The 14573-nt window shown below is 46.4% G+C and overlaps 1 protein-coding gene across 4 annotated transcripts in view; it reads right to left on the reverse strand.

Moving 5' to 3' along the window:
* The window catches only part of YAP1 (Yes1 associated transcriptional regulator), a 223449-nt gene that overhangs the window by 62448 nt on the left and 146428 nt on the right, over positions 1 to 14573 (reverse strand). For all 4 annotated transcript variants that reach the window (XM_069202373.1, XM_069202372.1, XM_069202374.1 and 1 more), the window contains 2 exons: positions 2292 to 2422; positions 1328 to 1440 (listed from right to left, as the gene is read on the reverse strand). In XM_069202373.1, coding sequence (XP_069058474.1) covers positions 1328 to 1440; positions 2292 to 2422 — 244 coding nt within the window. The remainder of the gene's footprint in view (positions 1 to 1327; positions 1441 to 2291; positions 2423 to 14573) is intronic.

A 14573-nucleotide genomic window follows, 5' to 3' on the forward strand; every position in this document is an offset into this window, starting at 1 on the left:
TACTTTTCAGAAATGTTTAGCTTTCTGGGATGCAGCATTGGTTTCTCACCCATTTTGGTCACTAACTGGAAGGAGGCTGAAAGCACAAACAAATAGTAAAAATGGGGTATGTCCCAGTAAAATGTCAAAATTGTATTGAAAAACTAAGTATTCCAATTCAAGTCTGCCTGTTTCTGAAAGCTGGGAAGATAGTGATCTTGCCACCACAAACCCTTTGTTGTGCCATTTTCAGGGGAAAAAACCACGAGCTGCCTTCTGCAGCCCTTTTTCCCCATTTTGTTTAAAAAAAACAAGATTTTCATTGTATTTTGGCTAATTTCTTGGTCTCCTTCAGGGGAACCCACAAAGTCTGGGTACCTCTAGAATCCCGAGTATGTTGGAAAAAAAGGAGGCGAATTTGGCGTGGGTAGCTTATGTGAACAAAAAGTTATGAGGGCCTAAGCGCGAACTGCCCCAAATAGCCAAAAAAAGGCTCGGCACAGGATGGGGAAAAGGCCTAGCAGCGAAGGGGTTATATAATTAGATACAGCCTGGCTACAGCGCGGTGACTTCACCTTTGATAGAATGTTTTTGACTGTATGGCTAGGGATGGAATATGGCCAGCGTACTGTGCACCAGGACTGCCATGTTGGTGTCAGGCTTGCAATCGAGCCCCGACCTAAATATTTTAAAAACGTATGCTGCGATGAAAAAATATAGAAAAATGACTTACAAAAATAGAATGAAAAGAGAAAACAGAATCCATGTTTGCGAATACTATTGAGCGTACCGAGTAAGTGTGAAAAATTAATTTTCTTTTTGGGTGTAAAATAGGCCTCATGCATTGCATGCAATAACACTCCAAATAGACAACTGTAGGATTTCAGAGATAAATATTTGTCGGGGAGTATTCCAGATGCGATTGACTAAGTCTCAAAGCAATCTCTGAACGGAGCTTCCACAAACCAGACAATGACTGGATATGGCTGACACACAACACTTAGTATATTGGAAACAGTTCCAACAGATAGCGAGCTAGACCAAAAAAGTGAAAAAATACACCCATCTCACAAAAATAGTACTAAGTCAAAAATAGCCTTATAAAAGGCTGCTGTGTTTGGGCATCACTGATATGTGAAATATCTTTAGAGAGACCTACGGAAAAAAACAAAATTAAATGATAATTGTAGAAAAAAAAATGAGATTTCTGAACTGAAGCCCTTTGAGGTGTTGAACAAAGCATCAATGATCCACGACAAGGATGCGGTTTATCTGTAACTTCTTTGTCGAGGTCAAACTAAAATACAAATGACATCAAGATATGAAATATGTTTTGTAACTCACTCACCTGTGTCCATTTCATCAACACTGTTCAGAAAGTCATCTGGAGTTCTAGGGACACTGTAACTGCTCATGCTCAGTCCACTGTCGGTGCTCTCATCTCTTGAATGGTAAGTACCGCTGTGTTTAAAGAACTCAAACAGTTTAAATGTATATAAAAAATAAAGCTTACAAAAAGTGACAAACTTGTTTACTTCAGTGAGCTAGTTGTCTCAGTGTAATACAATGACAGAACCACTAAAGGTAGGCAGTTTCTTAGACAGCAACATTACATCCTGCACTCAACTTTGAACAGACTGTAATGATGTTTAATGTAGTGCATTAGTAACAGCTGTTACCAGTGCCCAATTTAACGGTACTTAATTGATCAAGGAGGATAAATGGCTGAAATGATCATACTATAATTCAAAGGTGAAATCTGCAGGTTTCATTAGATGTCTACTGCAGGGGCTTAACTCGTTCAGCCAACTTGGCTGGTCGATAAGGAACGCTGTCCATCACCAGCAGGGCCACACAACATGACTAAAACCATAGTTTAGGTAATCCACCCATAACTGAAAATCTGCAATGTGCCACCTTAAACCTAGGTGGGGCTGAGAGGAATTGAGATTGCTCAAACTCTGTCCCAAATGGATTGGGCCTGGGAACTGCCTTCCGTACCATAGAGGGTGCCTCTAGAACAGTGAGAGCCAAAAGGTCAAAGCTCATCGAACTGAAATTCTTGTACCACATTTTGTACACTTTTTTGCTCTACCCTTTTTCTTCCATTTGGTGAGTGACTGTAGTTTGATTTTTAGGTGCAGTGAAACCAGGAAGGAGCAGTTGAGATGGCTTGGTACTGTGCCCTTGGACGGGTGCACCTTAGAATGAAGCCATTTAGCCAAAAAGGGTTTAGTTCCTAATTCAAAGATACTGTTGGACAACAAAAATACAAATTGTGTACATAAAATCTAAATGTCCTTTTCACAAACCTGTTCAGGAAGGGATCACTACTATTTATTGTCATTGTTCTTAATTCTTGTGACACCCCAGGTGAAGGGACAGGATTTTGCTGAACACCATCTTGGTCCATAGGTGGCAGCTGGCTGCGGAGAGCCAATTCCTGCAAAATAAGATATCCATTATAATAGAAACTACAAACCAAGGTTGTTATAATTTAAGCCATGGATACCGGTAAACTCTACAACAAAAAGAAAGCAACGCACACTGGAGCAAATTAATGCAATAAAAACTTAAATCATGTTACCCTTCTCACTTATAACCCCTTGGAAATGCCAAGACATGAAAATTGTGCAATGAAACAATATAATGCGAGGCAAAAAAAATGAGGTTTTTGTGTAAATACTCGATAGGACGAAACCCCAAAGATTATGTGCACTGTTAGAAAGGACACCTGCACCGCTTCCAACAGGGTTGATGCTCTGATGTGATGAAGTGCAGACCTGAATGCCACAGACACCATTCTCCATAGCAGTAACCCTATCAAAACCTATTAGACTGACATGTTTGCATTATCCACTTTCTCCGCCACAGAATAGATCAATATTCAAGTACATATCAAACTGAACAATTTGCACGCCTTTCAGCAAATCACAGGTGTCCATCAGCTAGCTATAGCCAGCAGTACTAGCCAACCTGACCAGTTAAACACCGAGCTGATCACAGCAGACAGTACCACATACATACATACACCACTCCTTAGATATACTTCATAGTTGGCTATCAGGGGGGCTCCCAAAAAGACTAACCAAGACACCTCACTAAAGCATCTAGGAGATCACAGAACACCGCACAAACAAAGCTCAGAAGTGTTATATATTTGGCTACCACAACTGACAGCTATATCACACCAACTGGATAGAAACTTCAAAATTATACTGCCCCTGACCACCAGGCATATTACTAACAGGATTTGGAACTACAACTGCAAATTAACTCCATTCCATTTTCTATGACATCACTATCACACATCCACTCTTCAGTGTTGTCAAATTGTGTCTGAAGTATGCAGCAGTATTGTAAAAGAGTGTGTTCCATCACCCTCGCCCTCATGATTTAACAGAGACCCAAGGGTTGATGTGGATCTTTAGGCTATACATTCTCTGACCCCCGTGATTGAAGTCCTCTTCAAGTCTTCTCCCAGATCTCGACATTCACATGGTCTTGTGTACAATCTCCAGCCCCTTTGTCTTTCCTTCAAGCCAATCAGACTTCAATGTCCCTTATTCTCCAGCAACTCCCATTCAACGATTGTCATCTTTTGACTCCCAATGATTATCGACATGGAGCTCTTGTTCTCGAGTCCAAATCCAAAGTCAGATATGGCTTTGAAGATGAAGACAACGTACTGGGACAAAGTGGGTATATACTCAACGTTAGAAGAAGTCGTCACAACTCCTCCCATGGTAGAAGCCCAAAAGTAAAAATAATTTAAGAACACACAAGCGGTTTCCTGACCCAACAACTGGATCATGGAAAAAAGCACTCCCTACGATTCTAGGGGAGAGTCATGCTGCATAACAGCCTAAATGTATCATAGTAAATACTTTGCAGATTCTAGTGTGCCAAGAAAATGTTGGAATGGCACGGGCACCCACCGAGACACCAGACTATGCTTGCTACAAGGCAGTACATTTTCGGACAAAGACATTTTAAAATATGGTCAAATATTTTGTCTAATCAGTCCTTTACATTGATATTTTGATTATTTAATGCTATCCCCCCACTCCACCAATCATCCCCCGCTCACAATGCTAGATCCTTAGCTTCAATAATCCTACAAAACTTCTCTCTTCGGCACTATGAGTTTATTGATGAAGTTAATTACCTTTGGTAACTACCTGGCGGATACTCTACATATCAACAAATAACTCACATTTTCAATATCCGAGTCGCCAGACTGGATTCACAAACTTTCCCATAGTTGTTCCATACCAGTAGGGGGAACTGCCTCCACATCAACACCGGAAGAGATGCACTGAGAAGTCCCTGGAACCACAAGGAACTCACTTTAGCAGGCAGTTTCCCATCAATTTTTTCCGCACCAACAAGGTGGGAGGAAGAAAAACGCATCAAGTGAAATGAGATGCAGGGCAATAAACTATTTTGAATCTTATCTTATTGTTGAGGAGGGTGGGATTGGTGAAGAATCTGCATGTATACAGTATCGACAAGAAAGATTGTTAGCAAAGGGAAGTACATTTTTTCTTCTGATGGATACTTGTACCTGCAGATTGCTCACCTTATGAATAGCCTGCCAAGCACTACACCACACAGGGGAGGGGCGTGAAGGAATAGTCAGCAAAAAAGTCCTGGAGGGCAGAATGGTCCCATCACACCTCCGAGTCTAAGCAGTAGTGCTTACCAAACAAGTGAAGGGACGACCATGTTGCTGCTCTACAGATTCCTGCTACAGGAACTCTCCTTGCAAAAGCCAAGGAGGAAGACTTGGCTCTTATCCCCCGGGTGTTTTTTGTGCACTAATTTTGATGTATAAGATGATCCACCTCGATGATGCCCACTTCTGAAGAGTTTTTCCCCTCCTGGTGCCTACGTCCCCTAAAAGGAAGGGTGAGGGACTGGCACAGGTGGAATGGGGTCCTATCTTTGGGAAGGGATGTGGTTCTGATTTTAAGAACCAACTTGTTGAGGTAAAAGGTATCCAAAGACGAGATTAAGTCCAGCACTAAGATATGAAAACTACTAGAAAAACACAGTCTTAAAATTCTGCAAGTGTAACTGGCAGCTATAAAAGGACTCAAAAAGATACTCCGTCAGGGATGTTAGAACGGTAATATAGGTCCCAGGGTAAACAATTGTCAAGCCCTTAGGGTAACATAAAATGATGGATGACATGAACAGGGATGGTTGAGCCAGAAGGCAGGGGAAAGCAGACAAGGCTGCTAGCATTCATCGAGAGTCCACACAGCACAGTTGTGCAAAGTGCAATCGTAAAGATATCCGAGAAATATGTGAAGGTAGGAATTAAATTAATGGCCATACTTGCATTCCTACCTCCTTATAGCCATTGACAGGGAGGGGGATTTAGAGTTAAGAAAATTCTAACGAAAGCCAACACCCATAGTGGCAACAGGTTGGCCAAAACACGTTGATAGCAGAGAAAAGGACTGGATACTAATTACCCAGGTACACTCCAAATCATAGTTTGTCACCATGCCCAGGGGAGCCCAAAATAAATTAGGGAAGGTAGCCCCCCCCACCCCAGGTAGTTTTTAAGTTCATTTTGCACGGTGGATCCCTTGTAAGCTGGGGTATTGACTCTAAAAATAACACTTTGCTCCACCGTGAGCGTTGGTCTGTGCCAAAGTGTTGTAGCAAGCACAATGATCCTGCATGCCACTACTTAGTGGGTAAGGACAAATTAAAAAAAACTTAGGGTTTTTCCACAGAAGGGGCTGAGTTTGTTTTAGATTTTTTTTTCTCCTCTGTCCTTTTTTCGTGTGTGTTAGGATATTTGTTTGAGAGGACGAGAGAGGAGTAGTACTTGTTGCCCCTTTCATTTTGTGAGTGTGTACCATAACATCAGCGGTCCGATGAGAATAATTTGCTCTTTGCAAATCGTCAGAGGAACTATGGGAATGGGAGGAAACATGAAGTGAAGAGAACAATTCTGCCTCAACCGAAACAAGCCACCAAAGGCTTCTTTCAACTGATACTGGATGGCACCGAACATTAGGGAATGCATGTTGCTGTGAGTGGTAAACAATCCACTTGAGGGATGCCCAATTGGGCGATGATTTTCTGAATTACCTGTGGGTGGAGATGTAACTTGTGGTAAGCAAGAGGATGCTGACTAAGGCGGTTGGCTCTGGTACTCTGAAAATCTGCCATTTGGTTTGGTACCAGCCACATTCTGTGCTGGTGAGCCTGAGACCAGAGCTGCAGGGCTTCTAGACTGTGAAGCTGCAGCCCTACTCCTGTCTGTTGATACACCACATGGTTGTATTGTCTGTCAAAATCAGGACTCACCGTGAAGGAAAGGAAAGAAGGAAGGCTTTGAGTGCCAGCTGAATCATCCTCAGTTCAAGCGTACTGTTTTGTAGAAACTACTCCAGCTCCTCCAGACTTGAACCTCGCCTTAGGTTGGAGATAGTCACCACAACATAGGGCACAGCTGGTGGGGGTGGGGGGGAGGGTGGAGGACATCCCTTCCACCAGGTTCTACAGACCCCACCAGTTCTGTTCGGCTGCAGTGTCCCGGGATATATTAATGGTATCGGACATGTCTCCTGTGCTGGAACCACTACAGAGCACTCAGCATGCATGCATAATCAGGAGGATACAAGAAGCCAGCAGACCAGGTAGATGTAAGACTGTCAGAAGAAGAATGTTGGCCATTTTCTGAAACAGAAGCATGGAACAGACTCCTTTGAGTAGGTGGAAGATTAGAATGGATGCTGTGAACAATACTGCCCCTATGAACAGAAGGTGTGGCGAGAGCTCATGATGAGATATGGGCACAACAACCCAGGCTGAACAGCCACAATGCAATGGACTTTAAGTAGTACCATACTATCTTCCAAAACGTGGCCTTTACCAGCCAGTTGTCTAGGTTTGGAAATACTACTTTTGCAAATCTACTGAGATATGATGCTACCATCACCTTTGTAAAGACTCAAAGTACCGAGTGTAGTCCAAAAGGAAGAACCATGAGCTGGGAACGGTCCCAGCAGGACCCAACGGAACGGAATGCAGGTACCTCTTGATCGGTATGTAGAAATACACACCTTGTAAGTATAAAGAAACTATCCAGCCTTCTGCTTTCAGCTACAAAATACCTTGAGTCAGGGTCAGCATCTCGAATTTCTCTTTGGAGAGAAAGCGATTAAATATCTTGTGGTCTAGGATCACTGTCCTTCTTGGGAATCAGCAAAGTACCGAGAGTGACACCCCTGCCAAATCCGCTGCTCTGGCAAAAACTACTCTGCTACCTTCTCCAACTGAATTCTTGCCAGAATGGATGTCTAGGAGCTATCTCAAACTCGATTCTGGTGAGTGGGAACAACAGATCCAGATTGTGGCGACTGGGATGGCCCAAACAATTGGGAGAACCACCCAAACAGGCTCCAGCAGTCAAAAGTCTGGGGTTCTGGATTTATGAAAAACTAACTATGGAAACAAAATTAGAAAGAACTTACAGAATCCTGTTTTTGGATCCTTAGATCCCTTAGAAAGTTTCTACATACGCTACCGCTTCCTACTACAAGATATGCAGTGCATGGACTAAAACTCCTGCCTGGACTATGGAAACTCCCTCTATTTTGGGGAGCGTGACAGACTGCCTCCAGGTAGTCCAGAATGCAGCAGCTAGAATCCTCTACAAGATACCAAAGCAACAATCCGCTCAACACTCCCTATGATTCCTTCATTGGCACTCAGTGTTTCAAAGTCATGTGTATTGCTCACCGGGCCATCTAGGGCAGAGGTCCAATTATCACCCAGAACCTACTGACCTCCTATGTCCGAGGAAGGCCACTTCAGTCAAGCAACCGGGGGCTTTTGTCAGTGCCCAAGGTTAAAAGAGTAAGAAGCGGGGGTCGGTCCTTCCCATTCTCGGAACCCAGGCTATGGCCTCCCTTTCTGCCTCCATCCGAAATCAGCAGTTTGAACCTGTTTTTAGAAAACTTCTTAAATCCCATTTTTTTGAAGCATGAGTTAACTTGGAGCCCATTCTAGCAGTTTGGAGTGGTTGTCAATGAGTGCTCGGAGGCCCAGTGGGGTAGCTGTGCACTATAGAAAAAAAACACAGTTTGAATTGACTACCACCTCCTGCTTGAGGATTGTCACCTGTAGGAAGTTGGCTCTGTATGTGCTATTTCAAAGTAAGGAATAGCATGCACAGAGTCCAAGGGTTCCCCTTAGAGGTAAGATAGTGGCAAAAAGAGATAATACTAATGCTCTATTTTGTGGTAGTGTGGTCGAGCAGTAGGCTTATCCAGGAGTAGTGTTAAGCATTTGTTGTACATACACATAGGCAATAAATGAGGAACACACACTCAGAGACAAATCCAGCCAATAGGTTTTGTTATAGAAAAATATATTTTCTTAGTTTATTTTAAGAACCACAGGTTCAAATTTTACATGTAATATCTCATTTGAAAGGTATTGCAGGTAAGTACTCTAGGAACTTTGAATCATTACTTTAGCATGTATACTTTTTACATAAAACACAATAAGCTGTTTTAAAAGTGGACACAGTGCAATTTTCACAGTTCCTGGGGGAGGTAAGTTATTGTTAATTTTCACAGGTAAGTAAGTCACTTACAGGTTTTAGTTTTTGGTCCAAGGTAGCCCACCGTTGGGGGTTCAGAGCAACCCCAAAGTTATCACACCAGCAGCTCAGGGCCGGTCAGCTGCAAAGGTCAAAGAGGTGCCCAAAACACATAGGCTTCAATGGAGAGAAGGGGGTGCCCCAGTTCCGGTCTGCCAGCAGGTAAGTACCCGCGTCTTCGGAGGGCAGACCAGGGGGGTTTTGTAGGGCACCGGGGGGGACACAAGTCCACACAAAAAGTACACCCTCAGCGGCACTGGGGCGGCCGGGTGCAGTGTAGAAACAAGCTTCGGGTTTTCAATGGAAAAACACAATAAGCTGTTTTAAAAGTGGACACAGTGCAATTTTCACAGTTCCTGGGGAGGTAAGTTTTTGTTAGGTAAGTAAATCACTTACAAGTCTCAGGTTTGGGTCCAAGGTAGCCCACCACTGGGGGTTCAGAGCAACCCCAAAGTTACCACACCAGCAGCTCAGGGCCGGTCAGGTGCAGAGGTCAAAGAGGTGCCCAAAACGCATAGGCTTCAATGGAGAGAAGGGGGTGCCCCGGTTCCAGTCTGCCAGCAGGTAAGTACCTGCGTCTTCGGAGGGCAGACCAGGGGGGTTTTGTAGGGCACCGGGGGGGACACAAGTCCACACAAAAAGTACACCCTCAGCAGCGCGGGGGCGGCCGGGTGCAGTGTGCAAACAAGCGTCGGGTTTCCTTTAGTTTTCAATGGGAGACCAAGGGGTCTCTTCAGCGATGCAGGCAGGCAAGGGGGGGGGGGGGGGCTCCTCGGGGTAGCCACCACCTGGGCAAGGGAGAGGGCCTCCTGGGGGTCACTCCTGCACAGAAGTTCTGTTTCTTTAGGGGCTGGGGGCTGCGGGTGCAGGGTCTTTTCCAGCTGTCGGGAAATGGAGTTCAGACAGTCGCGGTCAGGGGGAGCCTGGGGATTCCCTCTGCAGGCATCGCTGTGGGGGCTCAGGGGGGACAACTTTGGTTACTCACAGTCGTAGAGTCGCCGGAGGGTCCTCCCTGAGTTGGTTGTTCTCCACCAGTCAAGTCGGGGTCGCCGGGTGCAGTGTTGCAAGTCTCACGCTTCTTGCGGGGAGTTGCAGGGGTCTTTAAATCTGCTCCTTGTAACAAAGTTGCAGTTCTCTTGGAGCAGTGCCGCTGTCCTCAGGAGTTTCTAGTCTTTCTTGAAGCAGGGCAGTCCTCAGAGGATTCAGAGGTCGCTGGTCCCTTGGAAAGCGTCGCTGGAGCAGGTTTCTTTTGGAAGGCAGGAGACAGGCCGGTAAGTCTGGGGCCAAAGCAGTTGGTGTCTTCTGTTCTTCCTCTGCAGGGGTTTTTCAGCTCAGCAGTCTTCTTCTTCAGGTAAGTTGCAGGAATCTAGATTCTTAGGTTCAGGGAAGCCCTTAAATACTAAATTTAAGGGCGTGTTTAGGTCTGGGGGGTTAGTAGCCAATGGCTACTAGCCCGGAGGGCGAGTACACCCTCTTTGTGCCTCCTCCCAAGGGGAGGGGGTCACATCCCTAATCCTATTGGGGGAATCCTCCATCTGCAAGATGGAGGATTTCTAAAAGTTAGAGTCACTTCAGCTCAGGACACCTTAGGGGCTGTCCTGACTGGCCAGTGACTCCTCCTTGTTGTTTTCTCTGTTTCCTCCGGCCTTGCCGCCAAAAGTGGGGGCTGTGGCCGGAGGGGGCGTGCAACTCCACTAGCTGGAGTATCCTGCGGTGCTGTGACAAAGGGGTGAGCCTTTGAGGCTCACCGCCAGGTGTTACAGCTCCTGCCTGGGGGAGGTGTTAGCATCTCCACCCAGTGCAGGCTTTGTTACTGGCCTCAGTGTGACAAAGGCACTCTCCCCATGGGGCCAACAATATGTCTCTAGTGTGGCAGGCTGCTGGAACCAGTCAGCCTACACAGATAGTCGGTTAAGGTTTCAGGGGGCACCTCTAAGGTGCCCTCTGGGGTGTAGTTTACAATAAAATGTACACTGGCATCAGTGTGCATTTATTGTGCTGAGAAGTTTGATACCAAACTTCCCAGTTTTCAGTGTAGCCATTATGGTGCTGTGGAGTTCGTGTAAAACAGACTCCCAGACCATATACTCTTATGGCTACCCTGCACTTACAATGTCTAAGGTTTTGCTTAGACACTGTAGGGGCACAGTGCTCATGCACTGGTGCCCTCACCTATGGTATAGTGCACCCTGCCTTAGGGCTGTAAGGCCTGCTAGAGGGGTGTCTTACCTATACAGCATAGGCAGTGAGAGGTTGGCATGGCACCCTGAGGGGAGTGCCATGTCGACTTACTCATTTTGTTCTCACTAGCACACACAAGCTGGTAAGCAGTGTGTCTGTGCTGAGTGAGGGGTCTCTAGGGTGGCATAAGACATGCTGCAGCCCTTAGAGACCTTCCCTGGCATCAGGGCCCTTGGTACCAGAGGTACCAGTTACAAGGGACTTATCTGGATGCCAGGGTGTGCCAACTGTGGAATCAAAAGTACAGGTTAGGGAAAGAACACTGGTGCTGGGGCCTGGTTAGCAGGCCTCAGCACAATTTCAATTCAAAACATAGCATCAGCAAAGGCAAAAAGTCAGGGGGTAACCATGCCAAGGAGGCATTTCCTTACACAACCCCCCCCCCCCCCCCCCCCAAACGAAAGAGGATGAGACTAACCTTTCCCAAGAGAGTCTTCATTTTCTAAGTGGAAGAACCTGGAAAGGCCATCTGCATTGGCATGGGCAGTCCCAGGTCTGTGTTCCACTATAAAGTCCATTCCCTGTAGGGAGATGGACCATCTCAACAGTTTTGGATTTTCACCTTTCATTTGCATCAGCCATCTGAGAGGTCTGTGGTCAGTTTGAACTAGGAAGTGAGTACCAAAGAGGTATGGTCTCAACTTCTTCAGGGACCAAACCACAGCAAAGGCCTCCCTCTCAATGGCACTCCAACGCTGCTCCCTGGGGAGTAACCTCCTGCTAATGAAAGCAACAGGCTGGTCAAGGCCATCATCATTTGTTTGGGACAAAACTGCCCCATCCCATGTTCAGAGGCATCTGTTTGCACAATGAATTGCTTGGAGTAACCTGGAGCTTTTAGAACTGGTGCTGTGCACATAGCTTGCTTCAGGGTGTCAAAGGCCTGTTGGCATTCTACAGTCCAGTTTACTTTCTTGGGCATTTTCTTGGAGGTGGGTTCTGTGAGGGCTGTCACAATGGATCCATATCCCTTCACAAACCTCCTATAGTACCCAGTCAAGCCAAGGAATGCCCTGACTTGAGTCTGGGTTTTTGGAGCTACCCAGTCCAGAATAGTCTGGATCTTGGGTTGGAGTGGCTGAACTTGGCCTCCACCTACAAGGTGTCCCAAGTAAACCACAGTTCCCTGCCCTATCTGGCATTTGGATGCCTTGATAGAGAGGCCTGCAGATTGCAGGGCCTTCAAAACCTTCTTCAGGTGGACCAGGTGATCCTGCCAGGTGGAGCTGAAGACAGCAATATCATCTAGATAAGCTGCACTAAAGGATTCCAACCCAGCAAGGACTTGATTCACCAACCTTTGGAAGGTGGCAGGGGCATTCTTTAAACCAAAGGGCATAACAGTGAACTGATAATGCCCATCAGGTGTGGAGAATGCTGTCTTTTCTTTTGCTCCAGGGGCCATTTTGATTTGCCAGTACCCTGCTGTTAAGTCAAAGGTACTTAAGAATTTGGCAGCCCCTAATTTGTCTATTAGCTCATCAGCTCTAGGAATGGGATGAGCATCTGTCTTGGTGACAGAGTTGAGACCTCAGTAGTCCACACAAAACCTCATCTCTCTCTTTCCTTCTTTGGTGTTAGGTTTGGGGACTAAGACCACTGGGCTAGCCCAGGGGCTGTCAGAGTACTCAATTACTCCCAATTCCAGCATCTTGTGGACTTCCACCTTGATGCTTTCCTTAACTTGGTCAGACTGTCTAAATATTTTGTTTTTGACAGGCATGCTGTCTCCTGTGTCCACATCATGGGTACACAGGTGTATCTGACCAGGGGTTAGGGAAAAGAGTTCAGCAAACTGCTGCAGGACCTTCCTACAGTCAGACTGCTGTTGGCTAGAGAGGGTGTCTGAGTAAATCACTCCATCTACTGAGCCATCTTTAGGGTCTGATGAGAGGAGATCAGGGAGAGGCTCACTCTCAGCTTCCTGGTCCTCATCTGTCACCATCAACAGATTTACATCAGCCCTGTCATGGAAGAGCTTAAGGCGGTTCACATGGATCACCCTCTTGGGGCTCCTGCTTGTGCCCAGGTCCACCAGGTAGGTGACCTGACTCTTCCTTTCTAGTACTGGGTAAGGACCACTCCATTTGTCCTGAAGTGCCCTGGGAGCCACAGGCTCCAGAACCCAGACTTTCTGCCCTGGTTGAAATTCAACCAGTGCAGCCTTTTGGTCATACCACAACTTCTGGAGTTGTTGGTTGGCCTCAAGGTTTTTACTTGCCTTTTCCATGTACTCTGCCATCCTTGAGCGAAGGCCAAGTACATAGTCCACTATGTCTTGTTTAGGCTCATGAAGAGGTCTCTCCCAGCCTTCTTTAACAAGAGCAAGTGGTCCCCTTACAGGGTGGCCAAACAGAAGTTCAAAGGGTGAGAATCCTACTCCCTTCTGAGGCACCTCTCTGTAAGCGAAAAGCAGACATGGCAAGAGGACATCCCATCTCCTTTTGAGTTTCTCTGGGAGCCCCATGATCGTGCCCTTTAATGTCTTGTTGAATCTCTCAACAAGGCCATTAGTTTGTGGATGATATGGTGTAGAGAACTTATAAGTCACTCCACACTCATTCCACATGTGTTTTAGGTATGCTGACATGAAGTTGGTACCTCTGTCAGACACCACCTCCTTAGGGAAGCCCACTCTGGTAAAGATACCAATGAGGGCCTTGGCTACTGCAGGGGCAGTAGTCGACCTAAGGGGAATAGCTTCAGGATACCTAGTAGCATGATCCACTACTACTAGGATGTACATATTTCCTGAGGCTGTGGGAGGTTCTAGTGGACCAACTATGTCCACACCCACTCTTTCAAAGGGGACCCCCACCACTGGAAGTGGAATGAGGGGGGCCTTTGGATGCCCACCTGTCTTACCACTGGCTTGACAGGTGGGGCAGGAGAGGCAAAACTCCTTAACCTTCTGGGACATATTGGGCCAGTAGAAGTGGTTGACTAACCTCTCCCACGTCTTGGTTTGTCCCAAATGCCCAGCAAGGGGAATATCATGGGCTAAGGTCAGAATAAACTCTCTGAAACCCTGAGGCACTACCACTCTCCTAGTGGCACCAGGTTTGGGATCTCTTGCCTCAGTGTACAGGAGTCCATCTTCCCAATAGACCCTATGTGTTCCATTTTTCTTGCCTTTGGACTCTTCAGCAGCTTGCTGCCTAAGGCCTTCAAGAGAGGGACAGGTTTCTTGTCCCTTACACAAATCTTCCCTTGAGGGTCCCCCTGGGCCCAAGAGCTCAACCTGATAAGGTTCCAGCTCCATAGGCTCAGTTCCCTCAGAGGGCAGAACTTCTTCCTGAGAAGAGAGGTTCTCTTTTTCTTGTTGTGTTGCAGCTGGTTTCCCAGCTGACTTTCCTTTTCTCTTGGTAGGCTGGGCCATTCTTCCAGACTCCAGCTCTACTTTTTCACCCTGAGCCTTGCACTGTGCCCTCGTCTTGACACACACCAGTTCAGGGATACCCAGCATGGCTGCATGGGTTTTCAGTTCTACCTCAGCCCATGCTGAGGACTCCAGGTCATTTCCAAGCAAACAGTCTACTGGGATATTTGAGGAGACCACCACCTGTTTCAGGCCATTGACCCCTCCCCACTCTAAAGTTACCATTGCCATGGGATGTACTTTAGTTTGATTGTCAGCATTGGTGACTGGATAGGTTTATCCAGTCAGGTATTGGCCAGGGGAAACCAGTTTCTCTGTCACCATAGTGACACTGGCACCTGT

The sequence above is a fragment of the Pleurodeles waltl genome, chromosome 8, assembly GCF_031143425.1.
Source record: "Pleurodeles waltl isolate 20211129_DDA chromosome 8, aPleWal1.hap1.20221129, whole genome shotgun sequence".
NCBI lineage: Eukaryota > Metazoa > Chordata > Amphibia > Caudata > Salamandridae > Pleurodeles > Pleurodeles waltl.